Source organism: Equus quagga, chromosome 4 (assembly GCF_021613505.1).
Source record: "Equus quagga isolate Etosha38 chromosome 4, UCLA_HA_Equagga_1.0, whole genome shotgun sequence".
NCBI classification, from domain to species: Eukaryota; Metazoa; Chordata; class Mammalia; order Perissodactyla; family Equidae; genus Equus; species Equus quagga.
Genome location: NC_060270.1, coordinates 114,982,026 through 115,000,382, shown reverse-complemented (window position 1 = coordinate 115,000,382; position 18,357 = coordinate 114,982,026). Strand labels below are relative to the sequence as shown.

The 18,357-nt window shown below is 51.8% G+C and overlaps 2 protein-coding genes across 4 annotated transcripts in view; both read right to left on the bottom strand.

The window, feature by feature from the left end:
* Window positions 1-211: 211 nt before the first annotated feature.
* On the bottom strand, window positions 212-2,391 carry HOXD1 (homeobox D1). The gene is made up of 2 exons (XM_046659102.1): window positions 1,658-2,391; window positions 212-1,283 (listed from the first exon to the last, which is right to left on the bottom strand). Exons 1-2 carry the CDS (start codon window positions 2,283-2,285, stop codon window positions 949-951), a joined length of 963 nt encoding a protein of 320 aa, XP_046515058.1. The 5' UTR covers window positions 2,286-2,391; the 3' UTR covers window positions 212-948.
* A 14,717-nt stretch (window positions 2,392-17,108) lies between these two features.
* Window positions 17,109-18,357, bottom strand: part of HOXD3 (homeobox D3) — an 18,464-nt gene continuing 17,215 nt past the window's right edge. For all 3 annotated transcript variants that reach the window (XM_046658881.1, XM_046658882.1, XM_046658883.1), the window contains one exon: window positions 17,109-17,947. In XM_046658881.1, the coding sequence (XP_046514837.1) occupies window positions 17,190-17,947 (758 nt within the window). In that variant the 3' untranslated portion in view covers window positions 17,109-17,189. The remainder of the gene's footprint in view (window positions 17,948-18,357) is intronic.

Genomic DNA, 18,357 nt, shown 5'->3' with positions numbered 1-18,357 from the left:
CAGATAATTGTCCCTAACTTGTTGTTTGTGTATACAACCTATAAGAGGTGTTATTTTTTAAAGTCATCAACCTTAAACAAATCACCATAGCAGAATCAAGAAATTCCAACCAGAAGAAACTGAATCAGCCTTAAAGAAAGATAATCAAAATGAAAAGAGTGCAAGGAAAGGCAGAGAACAGCAGATTCTGTAGTTTTATTACAAAGGAAAAGTTCAAACCCTTTACATGCTCTGACATTAAATGTCATACATAAGTTCATTGCAAGCAAACCTTTTAAAAAATATACACACTGTATATATTTACACTCAAGTTTGAGTAACTAGTATCAAGATGTAGTTGAGGTTCTAATCTTTACCTGCCCTATGGATGTGTTCAGCTACTAACTAAATAGCGATTGTATCTTCTTCACTCAGGCACATGGAGAGGTAGAAACTGGTTTTTAAAGAAAAAGAAAAGAACTGGAATGCAAATGTGAAGATCATTGAAGCAGCTTAGCTACATCAAGAGGCCCTAACTAGCTTTGGTCATCTCAAGGAGCTGCATACAGGTAGCCTTGCCCTTTAGATTAAAACCAGAAAAATTTTGGGCAGATGCTCTTCTGAGCACAACAGGGAGTTGGCAGAGCTCAGCAACTACTGCTCTGCCACTCTGCACCCAAGAATTGCATATGACTAAGTTACACAACATAGCAGCAGGGCTGGGCTGGGCACCTTTTCCCTGATAAGACACAAGTAATACACAAACGAGTGGCTTAAGAGACCTGAAATTAATATCTGTACACTCCTAGCCCGGAACTCAGAAGCCGACTGAGATACTTCCTCTCCCAAGTGAAACCTCTATTAATTTCTGCCCATGCCCACCTCCCTCCCGAACTGAGCAAGTCTAGAAAGGGATGGGGTGGCCTATGACTTCTGCAGGCCAAGGTTCCTCAGCCTAAAGACTAAACCTCATGATGGTTCTTGGGCCTGAGAAGGGCTCCCCGGGTTCTTGCCCGACTTGGTGGGACTCGTTCCTGAGAGGGGAAGTTGGAGAGAAGCCACGGGCGTGGCCGAGGGCAGAAGCCCTTCTCGTTCTCTTTTCTTCTGTTTCATCCTGCGGTTCTGGAACCAGATTTTGACCTGGGTGTCATTCAGCTGCAAGGAGTTGGCTATCTCGATGCGTCGGGCTCGAGTTAAGTACTTATTAAAATGAAACTCCTTCTCCAGTTCTGTCAGTTGCTTGGTGCTGAAGTTCGTGCGGATCGCGCTGGAGGGGCTAGCGGCTCCATACTTGGCGAGTTTGCCTGCAACGGAAAGACAGGGCGTCAGCGGGGCGAGAGGACGCGGGGACAGGACGCGGACGAGCAATGCGGCTACAGTTAGAATCAAAGTCACAGCGCAGCGCTCCTGGGTCCCTGTAAACACACTTGTGCCAGGAGAAACGCTCCACGGAGAGCTCTTTCCTGCAACGTTCTCAATGCCCGGCACATTTTCAGAGCGTGTCCCCGGGGCACGCTCCATGGAATTCGCCTACTTTAATAACGCTTCGGGACGCGTTTCCTCCATAAAACCCAAGTCGCCGTCGGGAGGGACAGCTGCACCGCGCTCCCAGCGCCACGCCGCGGAGGAGGCTCGGTCCCGGACCCCAGCTGCGGCCATCCACGGCCCAAGTACTCACTTTTCTTGGGGGCGTTCCTCTTCACTTTCATCCACTCGAACGTGCTGAAGGCGGCGGGGAGGCCGGAGGCCGGGGAGGCGCACTTGGGATAGGCGCCGGGCGCCGGGGACGCAGTCTGGAAGACCCCAGCGTGGCCGTCGGCGGGCTCCTTGAGACACGCTGGGAAGGGGCCGGGCTCGCCGAAGGCCGCGTAGTCCACCTGTCCGCTGAGGAGGAAGGGGCCGCCGCCCGAGCAGACGGCTGAGGTGGCGTAGTGGACTTGCGCCCCGCCGTCGTCGGCCGGCCGCCCCGGTGCGCCCGGGAAGTCGTAGGCGGGCCCGGGCCCCAGGAAGCCGTAGTCGGCGCCCCCCGCCGCGGCCGGGGCGGCTCCCGCCTCGTAGGCCCCCTCCAGGCTGCACGGCGCGTACGGGGGCGCGGCCGAGGGCGGCGCGGGGGCGGCGGGGGGCGAGGGCGCAGGCCGGGCGGCGGCCAGAGCCAGGCAGCTGACGAAGGCGCGGTCGCCGCTGCCCAGGGGGAAGGCGGGCTGCAGGGCCACGGGCCGGGCGTCGGCGCGGCAGAACTTGGGCGCGAAGCTCAGCACGTCGCCGCCGCCGCTGGCGCCCGCCACGTACTCCAGGTAGGAGCTCATGGTTCCGGCCCACACCCCTGAGCGCGCGGGCCGGGGCAGGGGCCGGGGTGCCGGGCAGGGCGGGGCCGCCGCGGTCTGCGCCGCTCCGCCGCTCCTATCTACCCGAGCTGCCCTTGCCGAGCCATGGCGAGCGAGCCGGAGGTAAATAGTGGCCTCATATAGCGGCGGGGGTGACCACGTGGCGCGGGCCGGCCAATGGGCGCCTTCCCCGCACGGCCCGGGGCCAGACGGGCGCGCGGCTCCACGCGCCTGCCCCGCCGCCAACTTTGCCAACCCTGCGGGAGGCCGCCGCCCGGCGCCCGCGGGCCCGGGGGAGAGCCGGCGCGGCCCGGGGGGCTGCCTGGGGGAGGCGGGGCGAGAGCGCAGGACGCCCGCTCCCCGGGCAGCAAAGGAACGAGGTGGCGGAGAAAGGGGGGACTGGCCGCTCGGGTGAGGGCGAGAGGATGGAGAGGGCGAGAGAATGGAGAGGGCGAGAGAGCTTGCTCTCCTGGATCGTGGGTGGCTAGTCCCTCGGGCGCGCAATGTGGGCGCCGCGGTGCGGAAGGGGTTACAAGGGAACGTGGAGCTCGGCCCGTGGAGACTGCTCCTAGCCCTTCTCCAGGGAAAGTAAAGTTATTCTCCCTTTTTCTCTGAGCTCTATGAGCTTTTGGTTTCCTTGGCACTGGTGTTCTCTCTCTCCTAAACCTGGCTGGAGTAGATGTTTGAATTTCCCTCTTTTTCCCCCCTCCCGCCGACGCATGGGACTCAGTTTTATGCTGTAGGTGCTGTGTACCTACGGAGGCACAAAATCTTCATTTTAGACTAGATTTTCACATTACTTCGCAGCATTCCCTTCAGCTTCTTCCACTCCTTCCATTTGTGGCGGCATGGTAAGGGCGAGTGTTGGAGTGCCAAGTTTTGATTTGGACAAAAGATAAAGTTTCTGCCTGGTGGGGAAGTTTAGCAGATTTCCCCCCTAGATTGTCAAAATAGAGGATCTGCCCTTTGGTGGAGCGCTCCTTGTGCTCCTGTCTGGGAGGCTGGCTCATGCGCCGGTGCTGCGCACGCTTTCCCGAGGCGTTTGGCTCGGAGAGCGCATAGGCTTCCCAGGGACCGGTCCGATCTCAGAGGTTTGGATGGGCTTGTACCTCAAGGCAATTAAAGCTTCTGTTCCATGAGATAAGTGCTGCGTTGTCTCTTGCGAGTGAAATCTGAGGGCTCACAATGTTAATGGGCTCACGTCTTTCCCTTGATAATATGGTTTTGTTTACTGAGTGGAGAGAGACGGGAAATAAAAGTGCAACTGGCACAGGAAACGAAGAGTAGACGGGTTACAAAGACAAGCTTTACATTGACAAACTTGCCAACTTCCTTGACCATTTCTTTTAGTGTTTCCCACTCTGGGGCTGTTGGAAAATAACAAATTAAATAAATAAGTGTTATTTACACACAGCAGTAATGAAAGAGGGTGGTTTCCTAAAACTGTGTGAGTAAAGAGTCCTCTTGGCTTGTTCCAGTGCCCTTGAGAACTTGATGTGTTACAGCCTCCGAGTTATGGTGACGAGGTTTTGTTATTGTTTTAGTGATCCACTTGTTATGAAAGAGCGATTGAGCCCTTGCCTAAAATTCCAGTCAAAGGAAGTCTGGAAAATAGGAGCCATAACAGTCCAGGGAGGCGGTTCCTTACAGGGATGTGAACCTGAGGATAAAGAAAGCCGCTCCAGAAGTGTTAGTGCTGGCGAGGGCTGAAGCTGAGTCAAGATGCAGAGGGCAGTAGGTAGAGGAATGAGCACAAAGCTAAAGGGGTGTGGGGTTCCTGCTCTGCTGGAGTTCTTGGATTTGATTGGGAAGTAGAATCCTGTGCTAAAATAGCCCTTCACACTTGATGTTGCTACTTCAGTTCTCTTCTGTAGCCAATCAGATGACAAACATCCTAAATCTTTTTTTTTTTTTTTTAAGATAAAGGCTCTTCTCTAGCATCCTGGTCAGGAGATGATAGAGCTGTTCAGACCTAGCTCAGGCTTCAATGTAGATGCATTTCTTCACTGTCCTCCCTCTGTGCTCTTCATACAAAAGTACCAGCAAGTCCGATGCTGCTGAGTTCTCAGTGTCCTTCATCCACCTCTTGCTGGACTCTAATCGCCAATTTTTACCAGCATAATGTCCCAGCTCTCACATTCGTATCTCAAAACTATAAGGCCCTTTCTCAGAAGGTACTCATCTGATCATAACTCCTAGGCCCAAGGGACCCAGAGGGTCCAGAAGGAAGGACGGCCTTGTAAACCTTTCTGGAGAAGATGTCCAGATGGCTGCAACCTAGGACGTAGGACAAAAAGTCCAGCCTTGATTGTCTGGCAAATCTGACCCAGATCTATCAAATTAAGAGCCTTTTCTCTAAGGTTTCAGGAAAAACAGGCAGCCTAGGTGCCTTGGCAACCTTCACTGCGACAAGGACCAGGTTTTTGCTGTTAAGCCTTTGGGGCAAAGGTGGGGTCCTTCCTGTCAGAATTAAGCATTGACTTTGATGCACCCACGAGCTGTCCACAACGTTTCCCAGAAGCACAATTTTGGAGATTTAGCTTTTGGTGAGGGAGTATGTCCTAAAAGAGAATGAGATCTTTAAAAAATTGTGTTTTGTTTTCACAACTGTGGGTGAGAGTGGGTGCGTAGGGTATTCAGTGTTTGCTCAGACCAATAGTAGTTCCCTGGCAATTGCATACAGAGGGCTACACTCTGTGCATCCTTCTCTCTAGTCCCTTTAATCTCCCAGTCTTTGGCATATCCTACACCTCGGGGCTCAGAGTTGCCACCTCCACTCCTGGGCTGGTTCTTGACTTGCTCAGGTTGGAAGTCAAGACTCTGGTCATCTCAGGCTCAGACTCAACAAACTTTTGCCAAGGACCTACTGTGTAAGAAGATTTTGCTGGGGGAGGTCTAGGCTGGGAAAAAAGATATTCTCAAGCCAAAGGAACGAGGGATTCATTTCGGGCACAGGTCTTAGCTGTACTATAAATCTACTCCAAGAGAATCTAGATCTGTAATTTTCTAAGGAGAGATTGGAAGATAGTGGGGGAAGTGTGTGTAGAAGGATGTGAGTAGAGAATATTTTGAGTAGCTTTAAAGTTTGTCCCCTAGATGTTCACAGGGTATGGGAGAAATGTCTTTCTAATTTATTGCTTGTTCAAGCCATGAATTCCCAAGGGCCACTTGCCCTGCTGGGTCCCAGTGCTGTGAATTCTCAGCTGGAGGTGACAGCAGAGGCATCTGATTGCCAGGTTGTGTTTGATGTAGGAATGCTTTGAAATCTCTCCCATCCTGCTCACCACAGCAGCCACCCCCTACCACCCCCATCACTACCTTTCTCTCCCACTGGAACAACAACAAGCTTCTTTTCTGCAGACAGAAGTGATAGAGGGTGGCAGTGTGGTCTTCTGTGTGTTTACTGTTGTTCCAAAGAAGCTTCTTGCAACCCCTGTCCACAGGCCACACTGTGTTACCCCTTGGAGATACCTGACCACATGAACTCGGCTCCACCACCGCCAAGGATAGAAAGGCTCTTGCCTGTTGGAGTAAAAAAAAAGAGAGGAGTCTTCTTTTAAGCAAGATTTGCAGTTCTCTGCAGCATCCTTCAGTCATCCCAGGATGGAGGTGGGGATAAAAGAGATCCTAAGGACAGGAATTCTAAACCTGGCAGAAGTCTGATAACGTGACCCTCCCCGAGGAAAACAGTTTAGAGTGCTGTGTCTTTCCCTTAGAACTTTATGAGTAAAAGGCTTATGGGTCAAGTCCATGCCTGACATACGGTAGGCATTTAATAAATGTTTGTTGGACAGAAATAAAAATGGACAGAATGGTGTGTCTTCACCATGACTAACGTTGACTAAAGGATATCCTTAGATTATTGGCTCCCAAAACCACTTCATGTGGGTAGGAATCACTATAGAAGCTTGTGTAAAAGTGCAGGTTCTTCAGCCCACCCCCAGAGATTTTAATCCAATAGGTCTGACTCAGGAGTCTTTATTTTTATTTTATTTTTGTGTGTGTGTGTGTGTTTTTTGAGGAAGATTAGGCCTGAGCTAACATCTGCAGCCAGTCCTCCTCTTTTTGCTGAGGAAGACTGGCCCTGAGCTAGCATCCGTGCCTATCTTCCTCTACTTTATATGTGGGATGCCTGCCACAGCACGGCTTGACAAGTGGTGTGTAGGTCAGCATCCGGGATCCGAACTGGCTAACGCCGGGCTACTGAGTGGAACGTGTGAACTTAACCGCTGTACCACCGGGCCGGCCCCAGGAGTCTTTATTTTTAATAAGCCTCTTGGCTGATTCTAAAGCAAGGTTCTTCGGAACCACACTTAGGGAATTGCTGCTTTAGGGGCTGGGGGGTGGGCAGTGTGGGGAGAGAGGGGTGATTCTGTGGGAGGGGCCCTTGACCAGCATGATGAGAGCTCGTGGCCAGCTGGAGCTCAAGTATACCTGAAGTGTCCAGAAGCCTGGTGGATGGTAGGGGCAGAGAGGTCAATATCAAGGTCAAACTTAAGTTTAGTTGGGCTGAAGTTCCGGAAAATATCCTTAAGTAGTCAGTAGGAGTTTCCCAAATTTTGCTGACAAAATAGTGCTTTGCAGAGACCTGGCTCACTTCTGCTCCTTGCCACTTCCCTGACTTGGCTTTGAGGATGCCAGTGGGGCAGAAAGTGAAGAGTTTGTCTCTCTCAGTCTCTTCAGAGAAAATTTAGAGTGGTTCTGAGGCAATGGGAAGAAGGAAGGAGTAGGAATGGGAGTTTTAAGAGGGAGGAGCCTCCTCTCATTTCCTACACCCTTCCCAAATTGTCTGTGATGAGCACTGAACCCCAGCGATCCAGAGGGGGTGAAATGTCCTTTGGTCTATGAGGTAACTCTTCCTCTGGCTCAAGACTGACCTTTCACAGCATAAGATGCCAATGTTAAAAGGCCCCTTAGAGATAAGTGACATCAAACCCCTCATTTTAGAGAGGGAGTCACTTCACTCAGAGTTAAATGGCAAAGCCATCCTGCAAAAAATGAGAGCACCAACTTGGCTCTCTGACTCTGCCAGTCGGCTGCCTTTCCACAGTCTGCCATGAGCGAGGAGTGGGGCAGCCCCTCCTTGGCGCCATGGTGGCCTGGATGCTGAGTGAACAGTGTTCAAGGAGGCACCCTCATTGGGAGACCGCACGGTCCGGGTGCCTGGGAGGTCTGCTGCCCTCCCTTTGGGATTTGTGTGCTAAACTTGTGGCCCAAGCTTCTGGGGCCCCACCTGGAGCTACTCCTGCAAGAGAAGACAGAGGTGGACCTGGGGCCCCACTCCCTCCACCAAGCAAGGGTAAAGGATCCCCCCATTTCTTGCTGAGCCCAATCAGCATCAGGGCCCTGGGGGGACAAAACAAGAGGTGTGCCTAGATTTATGTACCTGAATAGAGCAAGTACAAATAAGGACATGTGTAAACACACACAGGTACACCCAGGTCACTCTTGTACCGATCATTTACTTTTTTGCTCCTTTATTTTTTAAATAGGTAGTAAATTTAAATTTACATGGTTTAAGATTCAAAGGGTACAAAAGGATATGCCTGAAGGTCTTTCTCCCACCCTCATCCCCAGCCACCTAGTTCCCCTTCACATAGGCACCAGTTTTATGAGTTTCTTATATATCTTTCCAGAGATCCTTTATACCTATACATTTATGTAAATATGTGTGTGTGCATCTCCTCACTTTTTTTACAAATGATAGCATATTAGATAGACTCTTTTACACCATGCTTTTCCCTCTATTGTATCTTGAAGATCATTTCATATAAATGCACACAGAAGTTCTTGGTTTATTTTTACAACTTCATGCTGTTCTACTGTATACCTCCACCACAATTTATTTAGCCAGTCCCCTATCAATGAGCATTTAGCTTATTTTCAGTCTTTTGCTATTACAAACACATGTTGAACTTTTTACTTATTAGAAAAATTCCTTTTGAAATTACTTAGTCAAAAGCATGTGCACTGGCAGTTTTGATACATGTTGCCAAATTGCTGTCCTTAGAAGTGAACCCCTTTACACCTCTACTGGCAACATGGGAGAATTCCTGTTTCCTCACACCCTTGCCAAGTCAATGGGATATTAACGTGTTTTATTTTTGCCACTCTGATAAGTGAAAAATAATACCTTTTACTTACTCTTCTAGCATCTCCAAAAATGTCATTCTTCCTTATCTTATTTGATCCTTTCAAAATTCTATTTTACAAATGGTAATGCTGACACAGAAAAGATAAACAACTTACTATAGTCAGACCCAATGTAAATGGCCAAGGTTAGATGTTCAGCATTCCTTCCTGTGCTACACTGTGCCACAAGGAAGCTTAAGGAGGTTCAAAGGGAGTGGGTGGCTTCCAGGATTCCTTGAAAGACACATGATAGAAAAAAGCACAGCTTTCTGACATCTGTTAAGAGGCCTCCTCTTTAGTGGTCTGATACCAAGACCACATTTCTGCATGTGTCCCCTGGAGAGTACTCTCCGGAAACAAAGGGGCTCTGATTAGCAATCTGATCTGAGCTAGTCCTAAGCATTAGCTTGGATTCAATATCTGGGAAGCAGGAGGGTGTTGTTTTTAATTTCCCTGAGACTTATTTCTCAATGACCACCCAGGACCTAAGTATTGATTAGCATAGTGTGGGTAAAAGGATGTTTCCCCTAGATTTTAGCTTTATATAGGACACTCACTTGGACCTGGTGAGGATAATACCACACACACACACACACACACACACACTGCTTGAATGATAAACTTATGAGGTAGGTATGTTTATTGACTGTGTCATTGAGGATGAACCTGAAGGCCAGAAAGATCAAGTGAATTACTTAGGGTCAAAATACAAAATGTATCAGTTAGCAAATCAGAAGACACAATGTAGACCTAAAGTTGAACTCATTACTTTCCCCTGCAAAGTCTTCTCTGCGCCCTCCTCTATTCATTTTGGTGAGTGACCTATGCACTCCGCCTTCAAAATAGAAACCTAGGGATTAACATCCACAACTCCTCATTCACTCATCCAACTGATCACCAATCCCTCTGAATTCCTCGTCCTGAATGTCTCTCTTCATCCTTATTACCTTAGTTCCTCTCTAGGCTGGATTATTTCAGCAGCCTCATGTTTTGTTCTTCCTGCCTCCTCTTTCTCTTTTCTCCAGTCAGACACAGTACCCCCAAGGGTGAGCTTTCCAAATAATGACCTCATGTCCCAGTTTAAAACCTTCAGTGACTCCCCATTGCCTATAGATTAAGTCCAGATCCCTTTCCATGGACCTTATACAGCCTCTCTTTCCAGCCACATGACCCACTCCCAACTACTCTCCGTGTTCCAGGGCCAGACCTTGCTCTTTCTTCCCTTCCTGCTTTTAGCCTGCACAGCTCTCTCTTCTTGGTATGTCTCTCCCTCCTGGGCCTAAAAAACTTCCATACTTTAGGGACCCAAATTCACCTCCTCTGAGAAGCCTTTTCTGAGAGTACAATGCTGTTAGTGGCTCCTTCTCTGTATTCTAGGAACATTTTGGCCACACCTCTGTATGGCATCTGTCACACTGTTTTAGGATTCTTTTTCTCCCCCAGGAGATAGAAGGGCACACACCATTAGTGACTCATTTTTGTATCCCAAAGCCCAGCACAGTGCACATAGGAGCTGTTCAGTAGGTATTAGTAAAAGGCAAGAAGAAAGAGGGCAGAACAAGGACAACAGGACCAGTTATGTTAATTGCTTAATGGGTTCAGGACACTATGCAAGGCTTAATGCTTCAGCTTATGTCTATCTGAAGTAAAATGATAGAATATTTCTCCAAAACAAGTTAATTTCCACCCAGAAGATGATGAGAGCGAGGAGGACTGAGGGGATGGGAGAGAAAGCTGGGACTTTCTGTCCTTCAGGGGCTCTTTCCTATAGGCTGAGGCAGCTCATTTAACTAACTTCAGAAACTTCTCAGCTGATGTCACTCAGAAAAAAGGTAAAAGGGGGGTAGCCTGGAACTCTTAGAATTTACAAAAGAGGACACATGTGCCACTCAAGAAAGTATAAGAATGCTTCACCACCGGCTCACCCAGCCCTCCCGCTGTAAACAGCTCTAATGCTAATCACGGCCCCCTCCCCAGCTTGCAGTCTCTCCCTTTATGGTGTTTCTAAAATGAACCAGAAAGAGCCGAAGTAAAAATACTCGAGTCCTTCCCTCACTTGAGGAAAGAGAAGAGAGGCATATCATTGTGGTTGGTGTTTTAAGTCTATTTTTATTTTACATGGCATTCAAGTTTAGTTCCAAGTTCAACGGAGGTCTTACCCTGCTTCCTCCTACACAGATACTCCTGCAGGTAAATAAGGGAACGAAACTACTTCAGACTCTCCACTGAATTCTAGTCCCTCGGGACATCTTTTTTAAACTCTTAGTCTGCAAGAACCTTCTGACCCATTGGGACTTTTCTTGTCCTGTCTTCAGAAATGGATTTGTCCCTTTCTGGTGCAGAGCAGCGTTTATGTGTGTCACTTGAGCAAGGTGGGGAGGGGGGCTCGTCTGGGGGGATGCAGAGGATGCACCGTGAGTCGGGGGGGGGGGGGGGGGGGGGGGGCGTGAGGACCCCGCGTGTTGGGAGGGCGCTGGGCACCCTGCGTGGTCCGGGTGCGGTGGGGACCGGCGGCGCGGCCCTGGGGCCGGGCGTGGCGGAGCGGGCGGCGGATCGCGCCCTCGGGGAGCGCTCACCCCGCGAGCCTGCGCCGCCTCCGCTCGCGGTTTCTGGTCGGATCCCAGCTGGCCCAGACTTGCTCTGAAGTAGGAGGAACCGCTGTCGAGCGAAGAGTGCACACCGGGTGATTGATGAACTCTTAATAGGACTAACCTCGCGCGCGCTCCCCACCCTAGACGCACACAGAAGACTCCTCCCCGGGCCGCCTCGCAGGCCAGAGGGGACGCGGCCGCCAGCCGGCTGGGTGATTAACTCACCGTTTGTCTTTCCGAAAGTGTTCCAGGTGGATTCAGGACAGCCCCCACCCCGACACCCTCCCCCCCCCCCCCCCCCCGGGCCGCTCCGCCGCTAGCCGGCAGAGCGCCGAGCGAGCGCGCATCACATGGTGGCGCGGGCCCACCCGGCCTTTGTGCCGCGTGACCGCCCGACCGACCGGGGGTGGGGGTGGGGGATCGACGGTTATTGTTCCCCGAGGGGAGGGACATGCTCAGACTCGGGGTCCACGCTGGCCGCCTCCCCAGAGCGTCCCCAGGTTCGAGGACGGCTGTGGGCTTCCTTTGTGTGTTCTCTGCCTGCCGCAGGCGTCGGTGCTGCCCCCAGGGGCGGCAGACGGGGGTGAGGGAGGTTGGTGCCAGCTCTGCCGCTGCCTCGAGCTCAGCTCGTCCGACCCAGTTTCCAGCTTGGCCCTTCCTGAGGAGGGTGGGGAGGGACGTGGTGTTTGTAGGGCAGCCTTTGAACAATAGAACCATCAAAAGACCTTCTCCCCGTCTGCTCCTCCAGAAAGGCCCTGGCCCAACAGGTCCTCTTAGCCTCGTTTTATGCCTCCTTCCTCAGCACAAACATTTCATCTCTATCAAGGTTCTCCACGCATCCTCATTTAAATTAAGATCTCCTCCTTGGGCTCATTACTGATGTTAAAGCCCTATTTTCATGATTTTCCAGATATCGTTCTTCCATAAAAATAATCCAGACTAGCTATAGGAACCACTCAAGATATTTTGCCACAAGATCTAGGACAAGAGGACTCACGGAGTATCTCCCACCTTGTGGGTCTCTTGGGGTCCCTTCACCTGCTTCTGCTCCTGAAGATGGTTGGACATCCATCCACCTTGCCTCTTCTGGCTGGACCTGGCCTGAAACTGAGTCTTTTGGATTGTCTTTCTACTTTTCCAACTTGCCAAAGTGGGTATGAGACCTGAGGGAAGTGTTTAGGCCTGGGCTTTAGGCCAGGTATATAAATCCATTTGGCACTAACTTTGGACCCCCAAAATAAGGGCATTTGTAGCTGGAGTACAAGACAAGGGAACAGTGAAAACTAAGATTTTTTTCCTCTTTGATGATCCTGTCCACCACCAGCACCACCAGTGCAGTAAGTGTGGAGGATTCATCTACTCACTGTTTTTCCCTCCATGCAGGCCTTCTGCAAGAGAGATCTAAGCGAGCCAGTCCTCAGAGGTGGTACGGGCATGGCTGGCAGTCTCAGCTTCCTGTGTCCAAAGTGTCTAGGGATAGGTCAGCTCACCCAGGCCCTTAGCTATACCCTCTCTGGGAAGTTACAGTGCCCTGAAATGATAAGGCTGTAGGCCCATGGCAACTGGAGCCTTCTGCCTCTAGTTTTATTTAATACTCACAAACTTCAGTTCATTCTCTTCTTTTCCTACAGTTTCTGAAAGAAGGACCAAAGTAAAGCCAAGAACTCCCAGATGAAGAGGACCTTCCTGGATTTGTAACAGGGATTAACCAATTCTTGATTTCAGGAGGAAGTTTCAGCTAATTCTCAGGATAAAGTCAAAACAGGCCTGTCCCTTGGATACTAAAGGTGTAAACAAGCTTCTGGCCCCCCCAGGTCAAGCAGAGACACGCTTTTTATTGGCAGGTTGGGTTTGTTCTTTGTTATTCAAAAATACACCCCCCACACACACATCCTCTTCCCCCTCCCTAATGAAAAACCTCAACAGATGGAGAGCCTAGGCTCTCAAGCCTGCTGGCTGAAAAGATGCACTTCACTCAAGGGTCAGTTGGCTGGTATGGAATGGGGGAGGGAGAAGAGATGAGTAGCTAATATAGGTAATCACTGTCTTTTAATACTCCTTATAGATAGAAATTCGAAAAATCCTATTCAGCAAGGTTAGCAGCCTCTGGGGCCTGAGAAACCAGTCTAGCTGATGTGTCTCTGATAGGGACGGGGCTTGGGGCTGCACCAAAGAGAAGTACTCATTCTGTGTTCTCTCCCTCTTTCCTTTGAAAGCCTGTACAAAGAAATGGTACAAATGGATGGTTAACTTAATGATTCCATCACAGGCGGATTTTTCTCTGTCAGGTCCCTGGGTGAGGCTGAGGTCTGAAAGCCAGGAGGCAGAATGTGAACTTTAATGGCCCTTTCTTACCGCCTTTCTGGGGCCAGGACTACTCTTCAGGGCTTTCCTCTGCAACTTCCCCATCCTCCTGGCTAGCTCAGTTGAGTCTTCTCACTCCACTCCAGGCTGGGTCCTGAGCCTCTCCTGGTAGCCAGAGCAAGCTCTCCCTCTCCCTAAATCTCTTTCCCCACCCCAACCTCCCATTTTGCAGCGGGCCATTCCCACTGCCTCACCCCTACCCTGCATTAATTCACATTTGACTGCCTGGACAGAACAACCACGGGCTCCCAAACGACTGCCACCCCCCAGCCATGGGCCTGGGCTTGCAGCCCTGATCCCTTTCTTCAGGCCTCAGGAGGATCCCCCCAACCTCCCTGGTCCCCACCTTCCCCAAAGCGGTCTCTATGGGAAGAAAATAGAACAGGCCGAGGCCTGAGCCAAAGAGCCATTTCCTCCGCTTAGGCAAGCGAGGGGAGCCTCCCAGAGACCACGGCCCGAGCGCAGCCTGGCCCTCTCCCACCGCCCGGCGCCGGCCCCGCGCTGCCTTTGTGTGGCCTTCCCCGCCGCGGAGCCCTTGGGGGCGCCGCGCGCACAATGGCGCGGCCGCTCCCGGAAGACCCGGCTGCTCCGGGCGGCCAGGGCCAGCAGCCTCGAGGCTTCGGGGCGCACCCCGCGGCCCCCAGCGCGCCGGGCCCGGGGAACGTCCCAGGCTAGGGCAGAGGCTTCCTCCCCCTGCCGCCTGGTCCCTGTCCGCCGCAGGTCCTCCTCGGGAGAGGGAGAAGCCTGGCCCAGGGCGCCATTGCCGGGCCGGGCTCCCCTCCCCCACCCTCGTCTGTCTCTGCTGCTCCGAGGCCTGCGAGGGAGGAGGCGGGCGCCTCCGCCGATAGAGCCGCTATTGTGACCTTCCCTCGCAGAGCGGGAACCCAGCCGAGTGTGGACCGCCGGCGGTGGCGGGGGAGGCGGCGAATGTGTGTGCAGACCTCGGGGTGCGGAGAGAGTGGCGCTGGGAAATAAACAAGGTTTGCAACCGCGGGCAGTTGGGCCCTTCAGAGGGCGTTTGGTTGTGTTTAGACTCGGGTGCTTCCTAACACTAATTGCAGGCTCAAAAGGAGCAGAATTTATGGCGAAGGCCGAGGCGGCTTGTTTATAATTTATGAAGTTTTAAATGGCTGTGCCGCGGACCGGCGCTCTCGCGGGCAGCGCCCTCCGCGGACTCGCCTCAGACCCCACCCCGCGCCCGGAGGGACCCAGTGTGCCCAACACATCCAATGGCAGGAACGGATCCGAACCTTTCTCAGGAGACTCGGGGACCCTTTCTCCCGAGGTGAGAAAAAGCCGAAGATTTGTCCCAAGCAAAGTCCCCTACCCCACTAGAGAGGGGTGCGGCACTTGGGGCGGCTGCGGCTGCCTAAAGAGGGGGCCCCCAACCCGCACTTCTCTGGAGCCTGGATGCGAGAGGAAGATGATGTCAGCGGGGCTAGACACCGTTTAAAGTCTAATCCATGAAACCCTAAGCCGCAGATGACACTTGGGGCCTTGCAGACACCCGCAGACTCAGCAGATACTCCTGCGGTAACACACCGCGCTGGAAAACGCCTGGAGCCATGATGCATTATGTATTTTTATTATTATTTATGATAGGAAGAGGAGATGAGGGAAAACCAGGCTGAATCTAAACAGCCTGACAATTCATCTATTTAATATTTAGCCAGTTAAGAAAGATTGTTGTAATCCCTGCAAGGCAGCAAGCTCTTCCTTGATTTCCCTAATAGTTTAAAAAATAATTTCTTACAAGACAATTAGAAATTCTGCCTATGGATGCAAATTTCATAGAAACCAATTTTAAACCTTGAAAGTGGGTAAAATATCCCTTCAGTTAAAGTCATTTATTCTGTTGATACACTTCTACAACATGTATGCTTTAAACCTGCTTGGATAGGGTGAAATTTAGCAAAACGATAATCCCCTCCCACCCCCATCTAACATGCCATTTTAAAAACAGCACAAAGGAACAAGGAAACTAAATATTATTTTGAGCCATCATTATTTAGCGAAACACAAACATCCAAATAGAAACGATTGTTGTTCCACCAGAAGATTAGAAGTTAAATTATTTCCACACAATAGGAATTTCACCTCGTGTCACGGGGGATGTAGTAGGAGTTGCATTATTTGTCAACCCAAATAGAGATGCGTGGGCCGACTTTGCTGAAATACAAAAGAATTGAACCTTATCTGAAGGCGTTTTCTAAGTGCCTCCTCCCAGAGAAGCGGGTGTAAATCGTCTGCCCCTAGCTAAAGCCATGCTAATGTTTACAAAATGGTTATAAATCCTTGAAGACATTTTTGCCCATTTTGTACAAAAGAAACTGGAGTAAACAAGGTGTTTATACTTGTTATGTTCCATTAATGAAACTTTTATTACGTTACATAGCGGGCAACGTCCGTTTCCTTTAGAAGTGAACCACCGACCACTAAAGGAAGAAGTCGTGACAGCATTTCCTAGGGAAAAAGCTTAGGTGCTACCGCCAAATAATGGTTTCTTTTTCTGCACCTTAGCTTTTTCATAGCTCAATTCTTCTTACGACTTCTCTCGTGTCTTTTCTTTGATTGTCAGTTTTCTTTAAAAGTTTATTTTTTATTAACGCAGAAAAGTGAGCTCTGGCCTCCCCAGTGTAAGTACAATCTTAAAAAAGTCGTTCGGCATCTAGAAAGGGGGCGGTAGAAACAGCAAAGCAGGCGCAGAGACCCCTACCCGACTCATCCCGCCCAGAACACTTCTAGGTTTGCATCCTAAGATATTTTCCCCCAATGTCAACAGCTAGAATGCAATCAAGTGTCCCCAGAACCAATTTGTGTACTAGAATTCAAATAAATGAAAACAAACATTTCAAAGGGTCAGCCTAGTTTGGGGCCTTCCACGGGGACTGTGCGAAAGATAAAGGCAGAGGGCTCTAGTTGCAAGTGTGTGTGATTAACACAGATACACTTCCGACTGAGAAATTTTTTTATTCTAAATATTTGTTCAAATATTACCAGACAATTTGAAATCAATAAACTGTGTCGAGTGGCGAGGGCTGCAGCTGTTGAGAAATGAGTAACGGGTGTCGTGCCTCGCCACAGGGCCGCCTGACTCTACCCATGAAGGACAATTTGTGATCTTAATCCTTTACATCAACTACAAACACCAGCCACGGTTACAACTGTTCAAAACTACTCTCTCAACTAGTTCAGACCAAGCGGACTAAAGAGGTGAAATGTGGCCCCCGCGGCCTGGGAGCGCGTTCCTAAGCTCGGCTGGAGAATTCTACAAATATACACATAAATACATTAAGACGAGGATAAATAATCAGGGAAACGAAATGACTCGCTTCAAATAATAAATACAGATCGTTGAGTCCGATGCAATCCTTACGGGACGGGAAGGAGCATATAAATTAAAGTCTCCGCAACTAAGCTAGACGCGGGTTAGACCCGGGACTCTCCGGGCTCAGGTCCCTCTGCAGGGCGCGCCGCCGATGGATTCAGACTTACCTTCGGGACACCATTACCAGACTAGAGTCCCTCGGTCTGCAGTATATGGCTCTGTCAGGCTTACAGAGGAGAATCCTTGCGGCTGATTTATGGCGAGTCGCCCAAAGGAGGGCGCGCCGAGAGGGAAGGCCCAGTCGCCTGCGCCTCGGCCGCTGTTGGCCCGAGACCCGGGAGGCAGCGACCAGGCCAGAGCGAGGGAGGGGGGTCACCGAGCCGTCCCGCGGGCCCCGCCCGCCACCCCCACCACCCCCACCACCCGAGCGAAAGAGGTAATTGCGCCGAGAGTTCAGGCCGGTGGCGGCCGCTACAGATGCGTCAGTTTGGGGGCCTCGGGCAGGCGTCCCTGAGACGAGTGGTGGGCCGAGAGATCTGTGTAGGTGGGATGGGGGTCGCACGGTCCGTGGTGGTGGTTGCCCGGAATCTGCGCGGCGCAACTGTAGTCCACGCTGGCCGAAGACGGGTGCGAGAGGTGGCCCAGGTTGAAGACGGGCCCGGACGCGGGCGCCATGGAGTCGACGAAGTTGCCGCCCACGTACACCGGGCTGCCCTGCAGGTTGGCGCTGGCGAAGCCGCCGCCGTTGCTCGCCATGGGGTGAGGCTCGAACTCGGGCGCCGCGTAGCGCTTCTGCTGCGGCAGGCAGCTGCTGAGCGGCGCCGTGTAGGCGGCCAGGCCGTACATGTTGGGCTGAGATTTGGCGAAGGTGGGCGGCGAGGGCGCGTCGTAGGCCAGGCCCGGCACGGGCGGCAGCTGGCCTGAGTAGGCCACGTGGCCCGCGGCTCCGCCGAGCGGAGGGCTGCGCTCCGGGGACTGGCCCGCCGGCGAGTGCAGGATGCCCTTGGCCTTCTGGTCCTTCTTGTACTTCATGCGCCGGTTCTGGAACCAGATCTTGATCTGGCGCTCGGTGAGATTCAGCAGGTTGGCCATCTCCACGCGACGTGGCCGGCACAAGTAGCGGTTGAAGTGGAATTCCTTCTCCAACTCCACCAGCTGTGCACTCGTGTACGCCGTGCGTACCCGCTTGGACGCTGGGCCCGGCGGGCTCTTGTCCTCGCAGCTCTCTCCTGGGCAGGGAAGGAGAGAGAGGGGACGCTGAGCGGGAGAGGTGGGGACACCCAGGGTCGGAGTAGGGTGCTTCCCTGGTTCCCTCCTCTTCCTCTACCCCTTCTCCCATCTTAATCCTGGCTGGAGCTGGGGAGGGGCGTCTGAGAGGTGAGGTTCCAAGGGGGAACTCACCCGCCCCAAGCCTACCTATCAGTTGCACCTGAAACCCCCATCTGCCTTCTGAGGTCCGATTCATTCTGCCCGCCCCCTGCCTTCCAGCCTAGTCCATCATCCCGTCCCAAAGGCCGTGGAGGAGTTTAATGAGAGACTAGTAGCAGCTGGTAAGGCTTCCCCTCTGTCAAAGAAGGGCCAGATTTCTTTGAACACTCCTCGGAGCCTCTGCTGCTGGGGGGGGGGGGGGGGGGGGGGG

Excerpts from the sequence above, each read along its gene's own strand:
- HOXD1 (XM_046659102.1), bottom strand. The coding sequence starts at position 2,285 with ATGAGCTCCTACCTGGAGTACGTGGCGGGCGCCAGCGGCGGCGGCGAC. Across the intron at positions 1,284-1,657 it reads GAGGAACGCCCCCAAGAAAA|GCAAACTCGCCAAGTATGGA; the intron begins GTGAGTACTTGG and ends TTTCCGTTGCAG.